General features: G+C 42.0%; 2 protein-coding genes across 2 annotated transcripts; one reads left to right on the top strand and one right to left on the bottom strand.

Annotated features, from left to right (window-relative positions):
- The first annotated feature begins 40 nt into the window (after positions 1–40).
- On the top strand, positions 41–3006 carry ATP5MK (ATP synthase membrane subunit k). The gene is made up of 4 exons (XM_079535751.1): positions 41–80; positions 1781–1878; positions 1970–2065; positions 2934–3006. Exons 2-3 carry the CDS (start codon positions 1792–1794, stop codon positions 2060–2062), a joined length of 180 nt encoding a protein of 59 aa, XP_079391877.1. The 5' UTR covers positions 41–80; positions 1781–1791; the 3' UTR covers positions 2063–2065; positions 2934–3006.
- Positions 3007–5671: 2665 nt separating this feature from the next.
- On the bottom strand, positions 5672–15271 carry TAF5 (TATA-box binding protein associated factor 5; the record flags this gene model as incomplete). Its single annotated transcript, XM_079536017.1, has 11 exons — positions 5672–5889; positions 7146–7323; positions 7459–7636; positions 8055–8219; positions 8874–9003; positions 10019–10139; positions 10612–10747; positions 11188–11351; positions 11967–12282; positions 13335–13575; positions 14758–15271. 11 exons carry the CDS (start codon positions 15269–15271, stop codon positions 5672–5674), a joined length of 2361 nt encoding a protein of 786 aa, XP_079392143.1.
- Positions 15272–15907: the final 636 nt, after the last annotated feature.

Here is a 15907-nt window from a genome sequence, read left to right as displayed (position 1 = left end):
CGCGCAGCTGGGTGGCCGCCATCTTGTGGGAGGGCACTGAAGAAGGGCAGAGCGAGGCGGTGAGGAAGGAGGCAGCCGAGGTAGTTGTGGCAGCTGTGGTGGGAGGGAGCCTGTCTGGCTTGAGTGCGGGTCTCTGTCTCCTGCTCTTTCTGGTGGGCTTTGCCGCTGGGTGGGAGGGTGGCTGTATGTGGTGTTGGGCTATGGTTATTCTCAAGGGTGCCCGCGACCTTCAGCCGCTGTGTTGCCTCCTCAGCTCCGGCCCGTGGCGAGGCAGCATCTGTGAGGGGCAGGCCGAGGGCAGGGAGTTCTTCTGAAAAGGAAAGCTTGCACTGCGCTGTCTGGGCTCCGAGCCGCCCTTGGAAGGTTCCCAGTGACTCTTCTCCAGGGTTTTGCTTTGGTCTTGTGTAAATCAAAGATGAGGTTGGCTTTCCACGTCGTCTACTGCAAATGTCTGGGGAGGTTTCTTTGAGGGTCTTCACTGTTTCACCCTCAGCTGAATGCAGGCAGGCATCTCTAACTGCATAGCAGAGGTATTACAGGGCCGGGTTTGTGCAAGGATTGTGTTCATGAATGCAGAACCAGCTACAGCCATTCTCTGTATCTATTTTACAGGGTGCCAGGGGCTTCAGCATCTTTGCTAAGTTTGGTAGGTAGTGTGCGGCACATGTACTTCCTTTGAGCTGAGGTATAAAGTAAACAAGTCTATCTTAAATATGACTTCCTTAAGCATAAGAGAAGGATACTCTTAAAAAATATACTACCTCTAAGCATTAAAACCTCTTGTGCTGTAAGGAAGGTCAGATACTGAAACAGGCTCTCCAGGGCATTTGTGGAGCCTCCATCTCCGGAGATACTCAAAAATCTAATGACAAGTCCATGAGTGACCCTGTTTTGATCAGGTTGCTGTTGGACTGTATGATCTCTAGAGGTGCCAGCATCAGCTACTGAGTGATTCTGCAAGTATGTTCCTGTATGTTTGGTAGGCTGTTGTGCTAACTGACTTTGTGCAGTAGACCTGGGATTTTGGTCTAGGTGCAGACAAAATGCAAAGGTGTGCTCTCATGCTTGGTGATTTCACTGTATCTGTGAAAACACTTATAAGGTCCTATAGTTGCCTCAACTGGCTTGCTGGTATAGCTGAAAACTGAGTAGAAATATGTATTTTAGCCCAGTCTGGTCAAGTAAAATACAATAGTAATGTGCAGCTGTGAGCAGAGCAGGTTTTAATGACCAAACACTTGTATTCTAATATGGTATGAAAGTTGCAATGCAGCATTTTGAATTACAAAATGGCACAGTGGTCTTGCCTGAATCAGGTCACTGCTGAGCTTCTGGACGTGCAGCTGAAGCTATTCCCCAGCTGAGCTTAGGATGAGTTATTTTAATAAAGTGTTGTAAATTCCAGAACAACTGCTAGAAAACAGTACTGGATGGTTGTGTAGGCAGGAGTAGCAGTTTGGGTGGTTTGTTTCTTTTAGGAATATTCCTTTATGTTGTTATCATCATACAGACTACTTTTTACGTATTTAATTTCTGTTAAATGAACTCTGGAAAGTCTGAAGTGCTTTCCTTTTCAAAGCTCCTTATTTTCTTGCCTTTAAAGATGCAGTGCTCTGAGTATGCCCATTCTTCAGCGTATATCTAGTCTGTTAAATGTTCTGAAAACATTTTAGTAGCTGTCAGTGGAAGAACTAGGCACAGTATGGAGATCAATTTGATCTTCTATTGATCCTGTCCAACTGACTGTAAAACTTATTAACTGTCTTGTATTGCTTGTTAGAACCAGCAACCATGGCTGGCCATGACTCAGGATCTCAACACCAGTTCACTGGATTTCAGAAGTACTTCAATTCCTACACCATCACAGGCAGGAGGAATGTACGTATCGTGACAATTTTTGTAGTCTGGTAATAATGTTTTTTTTTTTTTTTTTTGAGTTTTAGACTGACAGTAAACTTTTTTTTTACAGTATGTAATAGCAACGTATACAGGCATTGCAATGCTCGTCTTGTATTTCAAGCTCAGACCTAAAAAGAAAACTCCTGCTGTGGCAGATAAATAAATGGTAAGCGGCCAGTTTTCTTCCAGAAAATGGTTCAATTCCAACTCAGGAAGAAAGAGTGACAAAGAAACTGCTAATAACAAAACTTAATTAGGAGAAGAAGCACAGGCATGTGAATTCTGTGCACAATTTTAAACCTTAATTATGTTATAGAGTAATTTGGAGGGGGCGGGAGAGGGCCTTGTGAACAAATTAGGTCATTACTGGGGTCTACAGAAATCCTGGGTTACTGCTGTTCTTTTTATTCTTCAGACATGCCAAACAGGGTTAGGGATCCTCATGCAGAGTAAGCAAGGAAGGAGGAATGGATGGATGTTGCATCTAGGTGTGTCAGGTTTTGCCTACACAGTGTGTGCCTGTGGTTTATCCTTTTGCTGTAAAAAAATAACTATTGCTACTACTGCTTTGAGTATTGAAATAAAGTAATAGGTAATGACTTAGTTATTAACTGTATCTGAGAATTCTATGAGGAGATTAATGCTGCATTAAGACCTTTTGAACAGAGAAGAGGAGCACTATACACAATGTGCTGAGAGCTGAGTAGGCAAGGACTATAGGGAAGTGGTTGAGCTTGTTCTTATGTAGCAAAAACCAAGTGTTACAATATATAGTCCACTTTCAAATACATCTTCACTGAAATGGCATTTTGAAAAAACCTTTATGTTGTCCTCACAGCCCGCAAAATGGGTAGAAAACAATAAGCTTCAGCTTATTACTACTGTTTATGATAAAGGGACACTACTTCCTTTTTTTTAATGTTGAAATTTGCCTGCTTTTATGTAAAACTGTTTGGACTGTGGGAAGGGATGATGCTCAAATAGCAAGCCTTGCACAGTGGTACTAATATGTTTGCTCTCTCGTCTCTTGGCAGGTTTCTGGCATGTCTGAAGCACCAATCTGTGTCATTGCAAAGGAAACTGATGTCCTGTGGTGGCTAATAAAATATAAACAATTATTTGCTTTATTGAAAATGTGACATGGTGCAAAGAAGCAGAAGTGGGGTACTTTCTTCCTATTTCAAAAATCATCTGTAGTGGAGATAGAGTAGCTGACTCTTTCCTGAGTATTTGATCTCATCTGTTGTTGTAACACATCCTAAAATGACCTGAGCACTTAGTAGTAATCTAGGGAAGATCTCAGCAGCACGATCATAACAAGCACAGAGCTTACAGCTGCGCAGAGCATCTGTGTTGCTGAGTGTCATAGCGGACATCGGTTAACTTGCATGGCTTGCAATACTTGGTTGTGCTGGTTACTTTTTTTTTAACACTTCCAGCTACTAACTTACATGGAAACCATTACTTCATTAATGATAATGCAGTGCAGAACAGCAGTCAGCTGCAGCTTCTGTTGCCTGTATTTTGCATAGAATCTTTCTGGTTCTGAGTGAAAGCATCCCAACATAGTGTGATCCTTAGTTGACTTGTATATACAGCCAGCTCTCTGCCCACCCCTAAAGCTGGTATATCATGCTCTCTACCCCGTCTTTCTACAACAAAATTCAGTAAAATTCATTTCCTTCAATGGAGGTGGTTACACAGCACAGTGCTTTTTGGCAGGTCGCAAGCAACAAGGGTTGAACATGGGACCTGGGGTGCAAAAGTATGAGACAAAAAGCCCTAAACTTAGGAGGTAAGCATGATTGCTGGCAAAAAGTGTAGGTCAGAGGAAATTACACCAGGTTCTCATGTTCTCCCTCCAGCCTTAATTTATTATTAAAGCCATCCTTCTGCATAAAACTAGTCTTTCTGTCCTGTTCACATCAACAGCCTCTGTCCTTTTTGACTTTCGCATCCAATTGGCTAAAATGTATCCCATACAGTTAGAACTAAATGTAAGTTAAACAACTAGTCATCAACTGCTGAACTACTTTGTTTCTCCTAGCACAGTACTCACATTTAAAAGCACTGCTCTCACATCCACTGCAGCTGTCAAGAAAAGAAAGCATCTTCTTCCAACATACAGTGTACAGACACAAGCTGTGTGGTTTTAGTATTTATTATACTATCAAAAGTATAAAACTGTACAAAACAAAAAGGCAGAATGTGGCAGTGTTTTCTTCAAGCTCTCAATGCTGTATGTGCTTTTAGGTAAATTAATTTACTACAATTTATTTAAGTCCAGCTGGTCATATTGAGTGCTAGGAAATTTTGATGTACCTTTACAGATAAAATCCATAGTAGTTTAGTTTTAACCATTTGTCTTTAAAGAAAGTTTCCAAATTAGTTTCCTTATGAATTTTCTACCCTTCTTTTGACATTTAATGCCCCAATGCCCCTTTACTCCAAGGCTTAGTCACAAAAAGGGTGAGATAGGAGGTAGTTCTTTGTTTACCTTAGAAATGTCAAGTCTTGGTTTTCTGCATCTTCAGTAGAGAGCCAGCAGATTGTTTAAGTGCCTGAGCCCTTACTGCAAGTAACAGGGAATACAAACAGATTTCCTTGTATGTAGTTTGTAGAAGATTCTAAGAGGCCTTTCCTTTTCCATTCATAGACCCCAAAACATGCTCTATCCTCCCAGTATTTTGTATCTTTTCCTTAGAAGCTCTGAGCTTTACTGGTTGTCCAGCAAGACTTACTGGAGTATAGCAGGGTTTTTTTGGGTGGCAATTGTCACACAAGCAGACAAGCCAGCCTTTCAAAAGCAAACTGATAGCATACTGATGACTGAGTAGGCTTTTTGGTCTGCAATTTCTTGATCCTTCACCAGTTTTTACAGTGTGATGTATTGAACTATATGCTGAAAGGATGCTGGTTTTTGAAGCTTTTCAAATCTAATAAAACACATGAGGGTTTAAGTACATTGTTTTTAAAATTGGGTGATGCATGTCAGTTGTCCCTTTCCCCCAAACCATCCCTCCAAAGAATTCACATTGCAACTTGTGTTGCTTATCACACAGCAGCAGCTACTTGTCAGAACAGAATAACAAGATCTGCATTTCTAATAACTCAAAAGAGCACAGAAGTTTGAAATCTTTTCAGGACTTGGTACTTAGATGCATAAAAACTACATGTAACTTCTCTGCAGTTCCCCACAAGCCTCTGCCTGTTGGGCTTATTCTTTCAATGCCCCATTTGTTGCTGTAATATCCTCACCATACCTGTTGCCCAGCCTAGGCTATAGTGAGTTAAACTACATTCTTCTTTTCTGAGTCTGAAGTTTTTACCTGTGTTTGAGACTGGCTAAACGTTACCAAACCATACATTAAGTGCTTTAAAAAAAGTCATTTGAGAACAAATACCAAGGCTGTTAACTTTCCAGAAGTTTCAGCAGAGCTCAATAGCATCTCTGAGAGGAGACAGCCATTTTCATATACATACATATATATATATACACGTACGTATACATTTACCAAAAGCACCACAAAACAATTCCTTCCTTTAAATTCACAATGTCTTGTCAAGCTCCAGCATTTTCAAATTGTGGGAGCAGAACATGTGAATTATGAGAGCAGAACAGAGATGTTGCTTGAGTTAGTTTACACAATTTTGTTTCTTCCTGCAGTGGACTGGTGAAGTCCACCCATACAAGACATTTCTCTTCATCTCACATCCTGAGGTCACTGCTGCAACAACTTGGCACAGCCAGCCAGTCTCACGTCTTCCTGATCTACTGTGAACTGTAGGCTCCTGCAGCGAGCAGCAAGTTCCTGCGTGTAAAATGAAGGTGTACAACTGGAGTTGATTTGGTCATGTATGTACCTAGTAACAAGTCCTGTGAGTTTTCAGGCAAGTTTATGTGTCCCGTGGCTGTAGTAAAGTCATCCGTTTCTAAATCTTCAAATGCTTTCACTGCATCCCACAGCCGAACTGTGTTATCCATTGAACCTAAAAGAGAAAAAAGGAAAGTAACAGTTAAAAGTCTTTTCCTTGCTAGACAGCAAGTAAACACAATAGGAATTCAAACTCACAAAGCAGAATTACTCATAACTGAATAGTAAGCCCTCATCCTGCAATGAAGCATTTTTAAACAAGCCTTTAACAAAGCAAAAGCACACATAAAAGCTATCACCTGTAATCTAACAGGGACACACTGTGGATAAAGTGCCAAGAAGCACATCTGGGTTTCCATGCTATCAGCCAGCACTTGCAAAGGCAAGACAACCTTAGGGCTACATCCCAACTCCACCAGATGTTTATGATTCTAAGTCACAGTAACTTTTTTTCTGATACTTGAATACTTTCTTTGATAGAGGGAAGACCCCAGTATTTTGCAGGCCCAGAGGTCTGTGCTTTCATTGGAGCAGTGGTCAGCTGAAGGAACCACCATGCAGGCTGGATCAAACCTGCACTCCGGAAGCATTCACTCTGTGGTAGCGGCTCACTCAGGATTCTTAAAGCACTGCAGTTAGGAACAGGGAACTAAATAAATTCCTAGCCTGGTTTCGTAAGGAAATTACTTAGGATCCAGCTTACAGTATCTGTACATTATTTCTTCTATCAGAAAATAAACTTTTTCACTAACTTCAACTAGTTGACAGAACAGAGCAAATTTGGAATTTCCTAAATTCCTATGCATTTTAAGACAACAGTTCACAGAGACGAAACTTTGTGCTTCCACAGAGTGAAAATAGTGGCTCTACCAAAGGAGCCCTACCAAATCAGCCACCAGAGTATCCACGTGGACAAGCAGGAAAACCAAGCAAACTTCACAAGTTCCACTGCTCATAAACCTGATCATTGATACATAATTTTTATATTAAAAATCTAGCACAAAGAAACAGTAAGGCTACAGATAACTTATTTTCTTGCCCTCTCTTCAAGTCCTGCTATGTGCCCCCCACCTCTCCTCCCATCTCAGTACCCCAAGCATCTTTAAGACCAGCCATTTCTTGTCTGCCCCAGAAGTATTTCTGACTTCAATTTACACCAGCACTATGTACAGAGCCCAACCTTCACTATTAATTAACTGTGTAACACCTTTCCTTCAGTTCCCAGAATACCTTGTACCACCAGTTTTAATTCACTGCATCTGCTTAAGAAAGTGACTAATTTGTCTTCCACAGCTTAAGGAATCCATTACATAATCCCACTTCACATAGACAGAACACAACGGAAACTTGCTTGCTTCCAGTGACTTTTACCTGATGCTAAAATCTCCCCATCCCTACTGAATCGGAGCGCATAGATGGTGTCAGTGTGCCCTTTCAGTTCTCCGACCATCAAGCCATGTCCAATATCCCACAGCAGAACTCTGCCATCTGTTGCTCCAGTAGCCAGGAATCGTCCATTAGGAGAAAATGCCAATGAATGAATCGGACCCTACAAAAGACATTTGCAGAGAGGAAAGCCAAACAAGCTAATTAAGCCTTCTTAGCCAGTTAATCTGTATTCTGAACGCTGTATTCTTCAGAATCCCACCATAGAAATTAAGTCACATTGGTGATGTGCCTTTACCTTATGTCCAGTGAATATTCTTACACAATTCCCATTTAAAACATCCCAGAGCCGTACAGTTCTGTCTGCTGAGCCAGTGGCAATATAGTTGGAGTTAGGGTGAAATCGAGTACATGTCACATCTGCAAGGTGGCCAGCAAATATCCGTAAAGGCTGGTAATGATCTGTTGCCCACAGTCTGAAAAGAAAAGCTCTGTTAATAAAGGGAGCCCCCATGAAGTTCAGAATCTGTTGCACGGTAATAAAAAAAGGAAGTAATTAATGAGTGGCTTCTCACTGGTAAGTTTACTGAATTAGCAGGATCTGTTCTGGAAAACTGTGCTTCTCAGAAGGGAGAAATAAAGAATATTCTGTCATGGTTAATAAACAGCAGGAGAAAATATTTTTAATTAAATGACCACGAAGGAGGATGCTATCTCCAATGTGTGTTGAAAGGAAAAAAATATGTACATTAAAACAGCTGCTCAGTATTTTAACTCCCGTGTAATAAAATTTATTTACCAAAATAGGTTAGCCTATAGTATATCAGCCAATAATCTCTTCCAGGGTTAATTCACCACAAAACTGATATGTAGAAAACGCATCTAATTTCTTACCTAGCCACTCTGTCGTGTCCCCCTGACACAAAGTAATACCCGTAAGGAGAGAACTGCGTATCCCATACTGGATAGTTGTGTCCTTTATATCCCACCAGACACGTGAATGTTTGGAGGCTCCACAATCTGACAGTACCATCCTCAGAACAGGACAGCAGGTAGTTCCTGTCACAGGAGAAAGTATAGGATATTACATATCAAATTCACACCGTAATTCTATGATACATCAAACTCTCCACTGGGCAGCTACCAATTAGTATGTCCCATATAAATCAGGATTTCAGTGAAGTAAGCAACAGTAAAGTGTTCAGGAAAAACTGAGCCCTCAGTCCTTATGCAAAAGAGACATTTGAACACTGATGATTAATTCTGATGACACAGCAATACAGAGGGGCACATTACATTCACATGAAAAACAAACCAAAACCAAACAGTAGATTACTATGCTATATTACTTTAAAATGATCTTAATGTAACTCTGAAATAAATGGTACGATTCCCTGAATGTAATCTCAGTAAGAATTCTTTTTCTTAATTCATAAATTATGAATAGACTATAGAGTATATATAGAGTATAGAGTATAGATCATATATAGACTCTGTATTCATGTTCCATACAAAGTTTACTTCTCAGCTGTATTTCTGTGATGGTTGTCTCTTGTGTAGCTTACAAAATGTTTTAAATTCTGTTATTTTAAAGAAGACACAAGAGTTACTTTAATCTTCTGGAAGAAGCTGCATTAAAAACATGTTCACATTCATAGCATACAATTAAGACTCTAGATAAGCAAACTAATTAGCTTGTAAACTTTATTTTACCTGTCGGGACTGAAGCTGGTGCCATAGACAGGTCCACTGTGACCATACAAAATCTTCAACTCACTTGCAGTTTTCTCATCCATGATCCTCTCCAAGACATCATCTGATTCTTTGTCAATCAGACTGAGGTCTGCAATATTTCAAAGTTCATGCATCATAACAACTGTCAGAGGTTCAAAGACAAATGCCATGAAAACAAGTAACATCTTCTCCACAATCGATAAGTAACTCACAAACAAAAGCACCTTGAAATAGGTCATGGTGAAGTGTGTACAATGGCACAACACTTCTACCCTTGTAGAAGGTGACAATAATACTTTACATAAATAATCACTCTTTCACAAGTCTTCATAATAGATAAAATCGATAAAAACTCATAATAGATAAAATCCTGATTGGTTTATTTTTCATAGTGTATTGTTTAGCCTTAAGACACACTTCTTGAAAAGACAAACTTTCATGTCTTTTCCCAGGTCTTTTTGACAGCTTTCCACTTGTATGGGAACTGCTGAGTCACGGCCTGAACCTCTGATTGATCACCTGAGGCGAGCCATGAGCCAGCCAGAGGAGCACAGCTGAAGGCAATTCAGCTGTGCTGCCGGAAGGAGTGGAGCCAGGCTGCACCCCTCCTAGACCTATTTAAGAGCTGGCTACCAGAGGGGTAGGATCTCATCTGGAGATCCCTCCTTCTGGTGTTTTGTGGGTGAGCCCAGGATAGGGTAAGCCTTGTATTTATTCTCTTTTGTTACCATAGTCTGCTTTGCCTAACTCTCCTATTTATTTTGTGATTTTAACATCCTAGTATTCTTTGATTATACACCACTACACACAACTTAAAATAACTTTCAATCTGTAGGCTACCATTTGCTGAACACCACATTTCATTTCAGCACCAAGACTAAGAACTGTTCATTTGTGTGCAGGCTGCCTGGCAGTAGGTGTACACAGCCAGATATCTCCTTCCTTTACAAATACATATTTCTAATGATAAGATGCAAATATACAACTGTGCACAGTGTTTCTTCAAAGTGACAACATGCAACTGCTCAAAACAACTCTCCTGACAGACACAATTTTCTGTTCACACAAAACACACGTGACACAAACAATGCACACTGACATTCAATTTTCATTGACTTAATTACCTGTTGCTGCTTTCACACTACGTAGCTTTTTCGGAGTCACAGACCACACTCTGACTGTGGAGTCAGCAAAGCCTCCTACAATCATGCTAGAGTCATCTGTAATATCCACTGCAGTTAAACCCTATAGAAAAATTGGCACTGATGTTGTTTGTAGCTTCCACGGTGCATTTCAAACATTACCAAACCTTATACACCAAAAGGAGAATGAACTATGCTCATTTAACAGAAATAGAATAGTTTGAACAAACACATCTTTGAAGTTCTTGCACCAATAGACAGAAAGATACATAGGTGAGGTCCAGTTAGTGGTGACAAAGCAGCACTGCTTCCCAGCATTTTGGTGCAAACTATCGACTGTATTCTGTACGATGCACTCGGGGTCACATCGGAAAAGTGAAAGAAATAATTAAGGCAAAACCAGAGCAAACCCAAGGAACATAGAAATTTATTTAAGGAAGTTTATAAGTAGAATTTTGAATGTTCCAAATGCTCTGACAACCAATGTTAACTCTTCAGTCTTCTTTCTTTATTAAGAGTGAAGTTTATCATTTTGATTCCCTCCTTCATATCACCCAAATTCTTCTTTTACCAACCTGATAAGCATTAAGGAACGTGTAGAAACAGATGGAAGGCAGGCACTCTGGCCCAAGACGCACACGTCTGGCAGCTTCCTTCATGTTCATCACTTTATCCAGTTTATCTGAGTCTTTCAGTTCAGGAAGAGGAATTCTAGAAGCACACATTTTTATGAACTTTCCATATTGTCAATTTAAACAGAGAAAACAGAATCTTCACATACAACCTTATAACTCAATATTCAAATACCAAAATAAATTCAGAAGAATGAAATACTATGTAAAAAAATTGATGAGAAAAAGCAGCAGTAGCTTTAAGAATTCCAGACAGGTGGTGAAACAAGGTAACTATTTGAGTATGGCCAGAAAAGATAAGGGGGTAACCAAATAAAATCAGGAAGTCTAGATTGACATGAAGGGCAAAGACAGAAGGTTACATGCTAAGCTTTGCATTAGCTGCCCTGAAGTCTTATGGCTGAAGCTGTCTACAGCTGAAACGGACAAAGAGCTAAAGCATCATGTGACCAGCATTGCACATTTGGCATGATGATGCTGGATTTAACAGGAGTTCTATGCACATCATTCCCTTGGTACCTGTTTTGAGGAGGAGCATTAGGGTCCTGTTTTTTACTTTTTGACCCCACACTGTCTCTTTTAGGTTTTTTCTTCTTTGGTTTTCCTTCCTCATTTTCTCCCTCTTCATCTTCATCATCCAAAGGCACATCAAACTCTGGTTCTTTCAATAAGCCAAAGAAAACCTGCAAGCCAATAAGATACATATGACATAATGGCAACTGTTGCTCTTACTGAACACTAATTTTTCAGTCTGAAAGGGACAGCTCTACTAAATTGAACGTTCCTGCATTCATTACTGATTAATCTGTCACAAGTGTAACACACGTTCTGCTGTTGTACCCAACAATTGATCTGGACAACTGTGAGTTCCCCCATAACCTCTTAGTGCTTCCCTAAAGCAAAATCCCTACCACTTACATAATGTATTTGTGTAGCACTGTGGTACTACAACTACTGTTGAGATCTACCCAACAGTCTTTGCAGTAACAACTGGAAGTAAGAATGGCTGTTGCTGTACTAGAGAGGATGCCAGATGGGTCTATTTTAAAACTACACAGTAAAATCATGAGTTTAAATCCAGTTCAGCAAACAGAATATAGAGCTGTCTATCACAGTTCTTTCTACTGGTCAGTGACACACTTTGATTTCCCTACTCCTGATAACATCTATTTGTACTGAACTCTTCCTTCACTTTGTTCGTGTTGTCGTTTAAGATCTCAAGTAGCAATAGTCAGTACTTTCTGAAAAACTACTCTGGAAACGTTCAATAATAAAGAGCAATAATCTTTTCCTCCTACCTTCGCTTTATTTGCCTCTCGTTTTGCCTCCCCAGCCAAGCTCCCAACCATAGCATCTATCTGTTGTTTACTACGAGGCATTCCATCAAAAATATCAATGTAGAGATGTTCCTGAACAATGTTCCAGATCTGGTTGTTCTGCTTTTCCTGAAGATGCCTCTTCAAGAGTTGGTAAGAGTCACGGGAAATACGCAGAACAAACTTGCTTGTTCGGAAATCCAGCATGGTCTCATTGCCTTTCATATGTTCCTTTTTGGTTAAGCTAGATAACACACGGAGGTCATCTTGGTAATAACATTCCTGATCCCCATGAAATCTATTGAAATTCAACATGTGGTAGAAGATTTATTAGGAAAATACTATCTCCAAAGTGCACACTTAATTACATCATTTTAACATGAAACACAGTAGCTTCCAAAGATTCCTCAACAAATATATATGGAATGATCTTTGTGCTGGAATAAAATTCCTTTCGCAAGGAATCAGCAGCTAATTGTACACAGTAAAATTAATTAAGAGTTTAAAAAAAAAAAAAGAGTACACAGAAATGCATAAGCACAAAGGATTACTGCCTGCAGTAAATAGTTACACTAATACATCTATTTACATAAATGAAACTTCAATTAGTGGTACCATAAAGTACAAGGCATTTCTTATTAAGACTACCTGGATGTATTTGTAATTGACTCATATGAATATGCACATTTAACAATGAATACATTCCTCACTTCCCACTCACATTACCTAATAGCTGACATACATCTAGAAAAATAAGCTTCCATTTTTAATTCAAATCATTTATAAGATACTTGTGGCAAGGAACATTTTAATTATTTAAAGAACTTTTTTTCTGACCGTGTTTGAGGGATAAACACGGGTTGAAATGTTTCTTAATTGGTTTGATCCCAGAATATAATAATGTAGATTAATGATAATTTCCTTTAATCTTAGAAGAATTTAAATATATACAGTATGATATTAGTAAACATTCATAGACTGCACTACTTTGGATCTCAGTGCAACTGTCAAGTGCTAGAAAACGAGCCCACAATCTTTCCCTAAAGCAGCAGCATCTTCTCACTGATACTTTGCAGCAGGGAACCCACCACCTCAACATAAACACCATTAAAATCTGCAAGCGTACAGTTCAAAAGCATGGAGTTTGCACATCTTTCTAACACTGAAGATTGGAAAAGGATTAACAATTCCAGCAAACCACAGATTGTAAGTCCCTTCAGCATTACTGAAGAACATGTGCTTGTATATGTATATATGTACACACACACCTATGCCAGCCACTACAGCTAACGGACTTAATCAAAGTAGCAGACAGCACATAATGGAATTACACAAATTAAAATCACTTACCTTTCAAAAAAAGACTTAGCTTCACTCTCATGTTGGTTGTAGACCAACTCCAAGTACATGTGTACAAAGAGAGGATAAAACAGCTGAGACAGTTCAGCCCGATGACAGTCCAGGGAACACTCAATGAAGTTTTTTAAACCGCTGTAGTACTCCTCATACAGCGTTGGGTCCCCCTGCTGATTGTAGGCAGACAACACTGCACTCACATCTGGCTGATCCTCCACAACAACACCTCCTCCAACTGCAAAAGCATTAGCATATAACAGATTGTAATGCTGCCTCAAAGAGCAATACACAAATAGCAAACACACAGTGGCTAACAACGCCTGTGCTGAGGTAAGACGCTCAGAACAAAACAGAACATTGTTTTGCATCTGTTCAGCCCCACCTTTAAGTGATACAATTGAGAGGATGGTGGCACATTAACTATAGCCCAGCAACTGATTCTTCAAGTATAGTTCTTAATTTTTTGTGCCCTCCCTGCCAAAAGTTGCCTACAAAGTATTTAACGTAGTGCCTAACTCAGCTAAGTGAAAAAAAAGCTAGGTCGCATCAGAATCCTTCACTGCAAGGGCTAGAAACTGTCAAATGAGGAGCTGAATATTTTTAAGCCTGTAAGATATAATCGCTATAATTATTTTGCTTCTAACGAGCAAATTAAGTTAATCAACTGAACAATTTACCAAGACCACTTCATAGCCATTACAGGGCAGTGACTTTCTGCCACTTCCTAGCACTCTCATAGCAGTCATTAAACACTTTTGTCTCTTGGTCTTCTATCTTAATATATATGTACCTCCTATCAGGTGATGCCAGCAACAAGCTGACTTCATATTGTACTCTTACTGCCATTCAGACATATAAGTTCCTGAAACACTTCCAATATTATGTAAAGCTGCCCCACATTAAAATTTATTACAGTCTGAGGACTGAGGAACAGCTAAAGCCATTATCAGCTGGCACTAGAAATGCATAAAGCCTTCTTCACGAGTACCCTATTGTTCCTTCTTCAAAATGCAGCAGCTTGTATATCGGGGCTCTGGCAACATCCCTGCAGCCATCACCTCTACAAAGGTAATCACATCACAACTACAAAGGGAATCTTCAGCCTCGCGTGATGCCCTTCTTGAGATGGTACCCAAAGACAACGGGAAGCACTTGTCCCAGCAAGTAAAAGAGCCTATCCTTGGTCCCCTTCTCTGAGAGGTGCATCCCAAAATCGCGATCTCTTCTGGAGTTGCACGGCAGACTGCCAGAACCACCGATTTCCCCGAGGAGTGGGGTGCAGCCTTATCCGTCCCCGGAGGAGCCACCCAGGGGAGCGCAGCCCGTGCCTCAGCATCACAGAGCCCCGAGGCAGCGGGAAGCACACCGAGTCCCTCCCGGCGGGCCCCCCCTCCCGTAGCTGCCGAGCGGGTCTCACCTTTCCCCGGTGGCACTGCGGCCGCTGCCGCCACCCCCGGGCTAGAAGAGGCGACGGGGGCGACGCTGCCTCCTATCGCGACGGTGGCGGCGGCGGCAACCCGGCTGAGCAGCGCCTCGCTGCTGCTGGCATCCCCTTCGCCCCCCGGGGCTCCCGGGAGCCCGGCACCGGCGGGGCTGAGGGCGGCGGCTCCGAGGTCCTCGCCGAGCAGTCGAGCTTCGCGACGCAGGATCTCTTCGGACTCGCGGAGGTTGCTGCGCCGCAGGAACTGCAGCACGGCCACCAGCGTCTGCCGGTCCAGCGCCGCCGAAGAGGCGGCCGGGCCCGGTGCCGAGGGCTTACCGGACGATGCGTCCCCGGCGCTCCCCGCCGTCTCCCCCTCCGCCGCCGCGGCCGACGGAGCGGGGGGGGCGGCGGTGGCAGGGGGAGCGGCGGGGGGCTGTGGCGGCGTCCCCGCCTCCGGGTCCGGCTTCACCGCGGCAACCTCCGCCGGCTCCTCAGGTACCGCCGCCATCTTGCATCGCCCCCCATTCGCCGGTGGCAGGCGGCTGCCGCCAAGCGCGGATGTTTTTGCAACAGTCAGGGCAAAGGAAGGGCACCGCCCTCTGTGACTGGTAGAGCGCTCGTAGCTTCATTTTGCGACGCTGCCGGGAGGGCTTTACGGCAGCGAGGTGGGCTGGGAGCGCAGTGCGCCGCGTTCGGCGGTGATGCTCCGCGGGCGTCCTGCAGCAAACACGGACCGGTGATCGCATGGGCGCGAACCGCGGGACGGACCGCTGCTTTCTGTGCGTGTATGCGAGAGATCATATTCAAAGTGACATTGATTTTGTATTAAAAAATCAATGCCGCCTCTGGTATCCTGCTTGGAGAAGACCAACGATGTCTCTAAGACTGTGCCATTACGAGGTTGATTCCGAATTAATTACAGCCGGTCACGTGCTTTCCCAGCTTTCTGTCTGTTAAAATCAGGATTCTTTGATATTACAGAATAAGCGCTTGAAAAAAAAACCAAAAAAAAAATCCCCTATCTTGTGGCTGACGTGCTTTCTAGATGAATTACACGCCGCACCGCGTTAGCGAGTCACTCGATTCTTAGCAGTAGGAGCGAAGAGTGTAGAAAGAACGTCCTTAGGCAAGAACGCTGTCAAGC

The sequence above is a fragment of the Tetrao urogallus genome (assembly GCF_951394365.1).
Source record: "Tetrao urogallus genome assembly, chromosome: 5".
NCBI classification, from domain to species: domain Eukaryota; kingdom Metazoa; phylum Chordata; class Aves; order Galliformes; family Phasianidae; genus Tetrao; species Tetrao urogallus.
Note: the sequence above shows the minus strand (reverse complement) of the source record. Positions and strands in the feature narration are given on the sequence as shown.

What these genes read in the sequence shown, in the direction of transcription:
- ATP5MK (XM_079535751.1), top strand. Translation starts at nt 1,792, where the DNA reads ATGGCTGGCCATGACTCAGGATCTCAACACCAGTTCACTGGATTTCAG. An exon ending in CCATCACAGGCAGGAGGAAT is followed by an intron (nt 1,879 to 1,969) that starts GTACGTATCGTG and finishes TTTTTTTTACAG; the next exon opens with TATGTAATAGCAACGTATAC.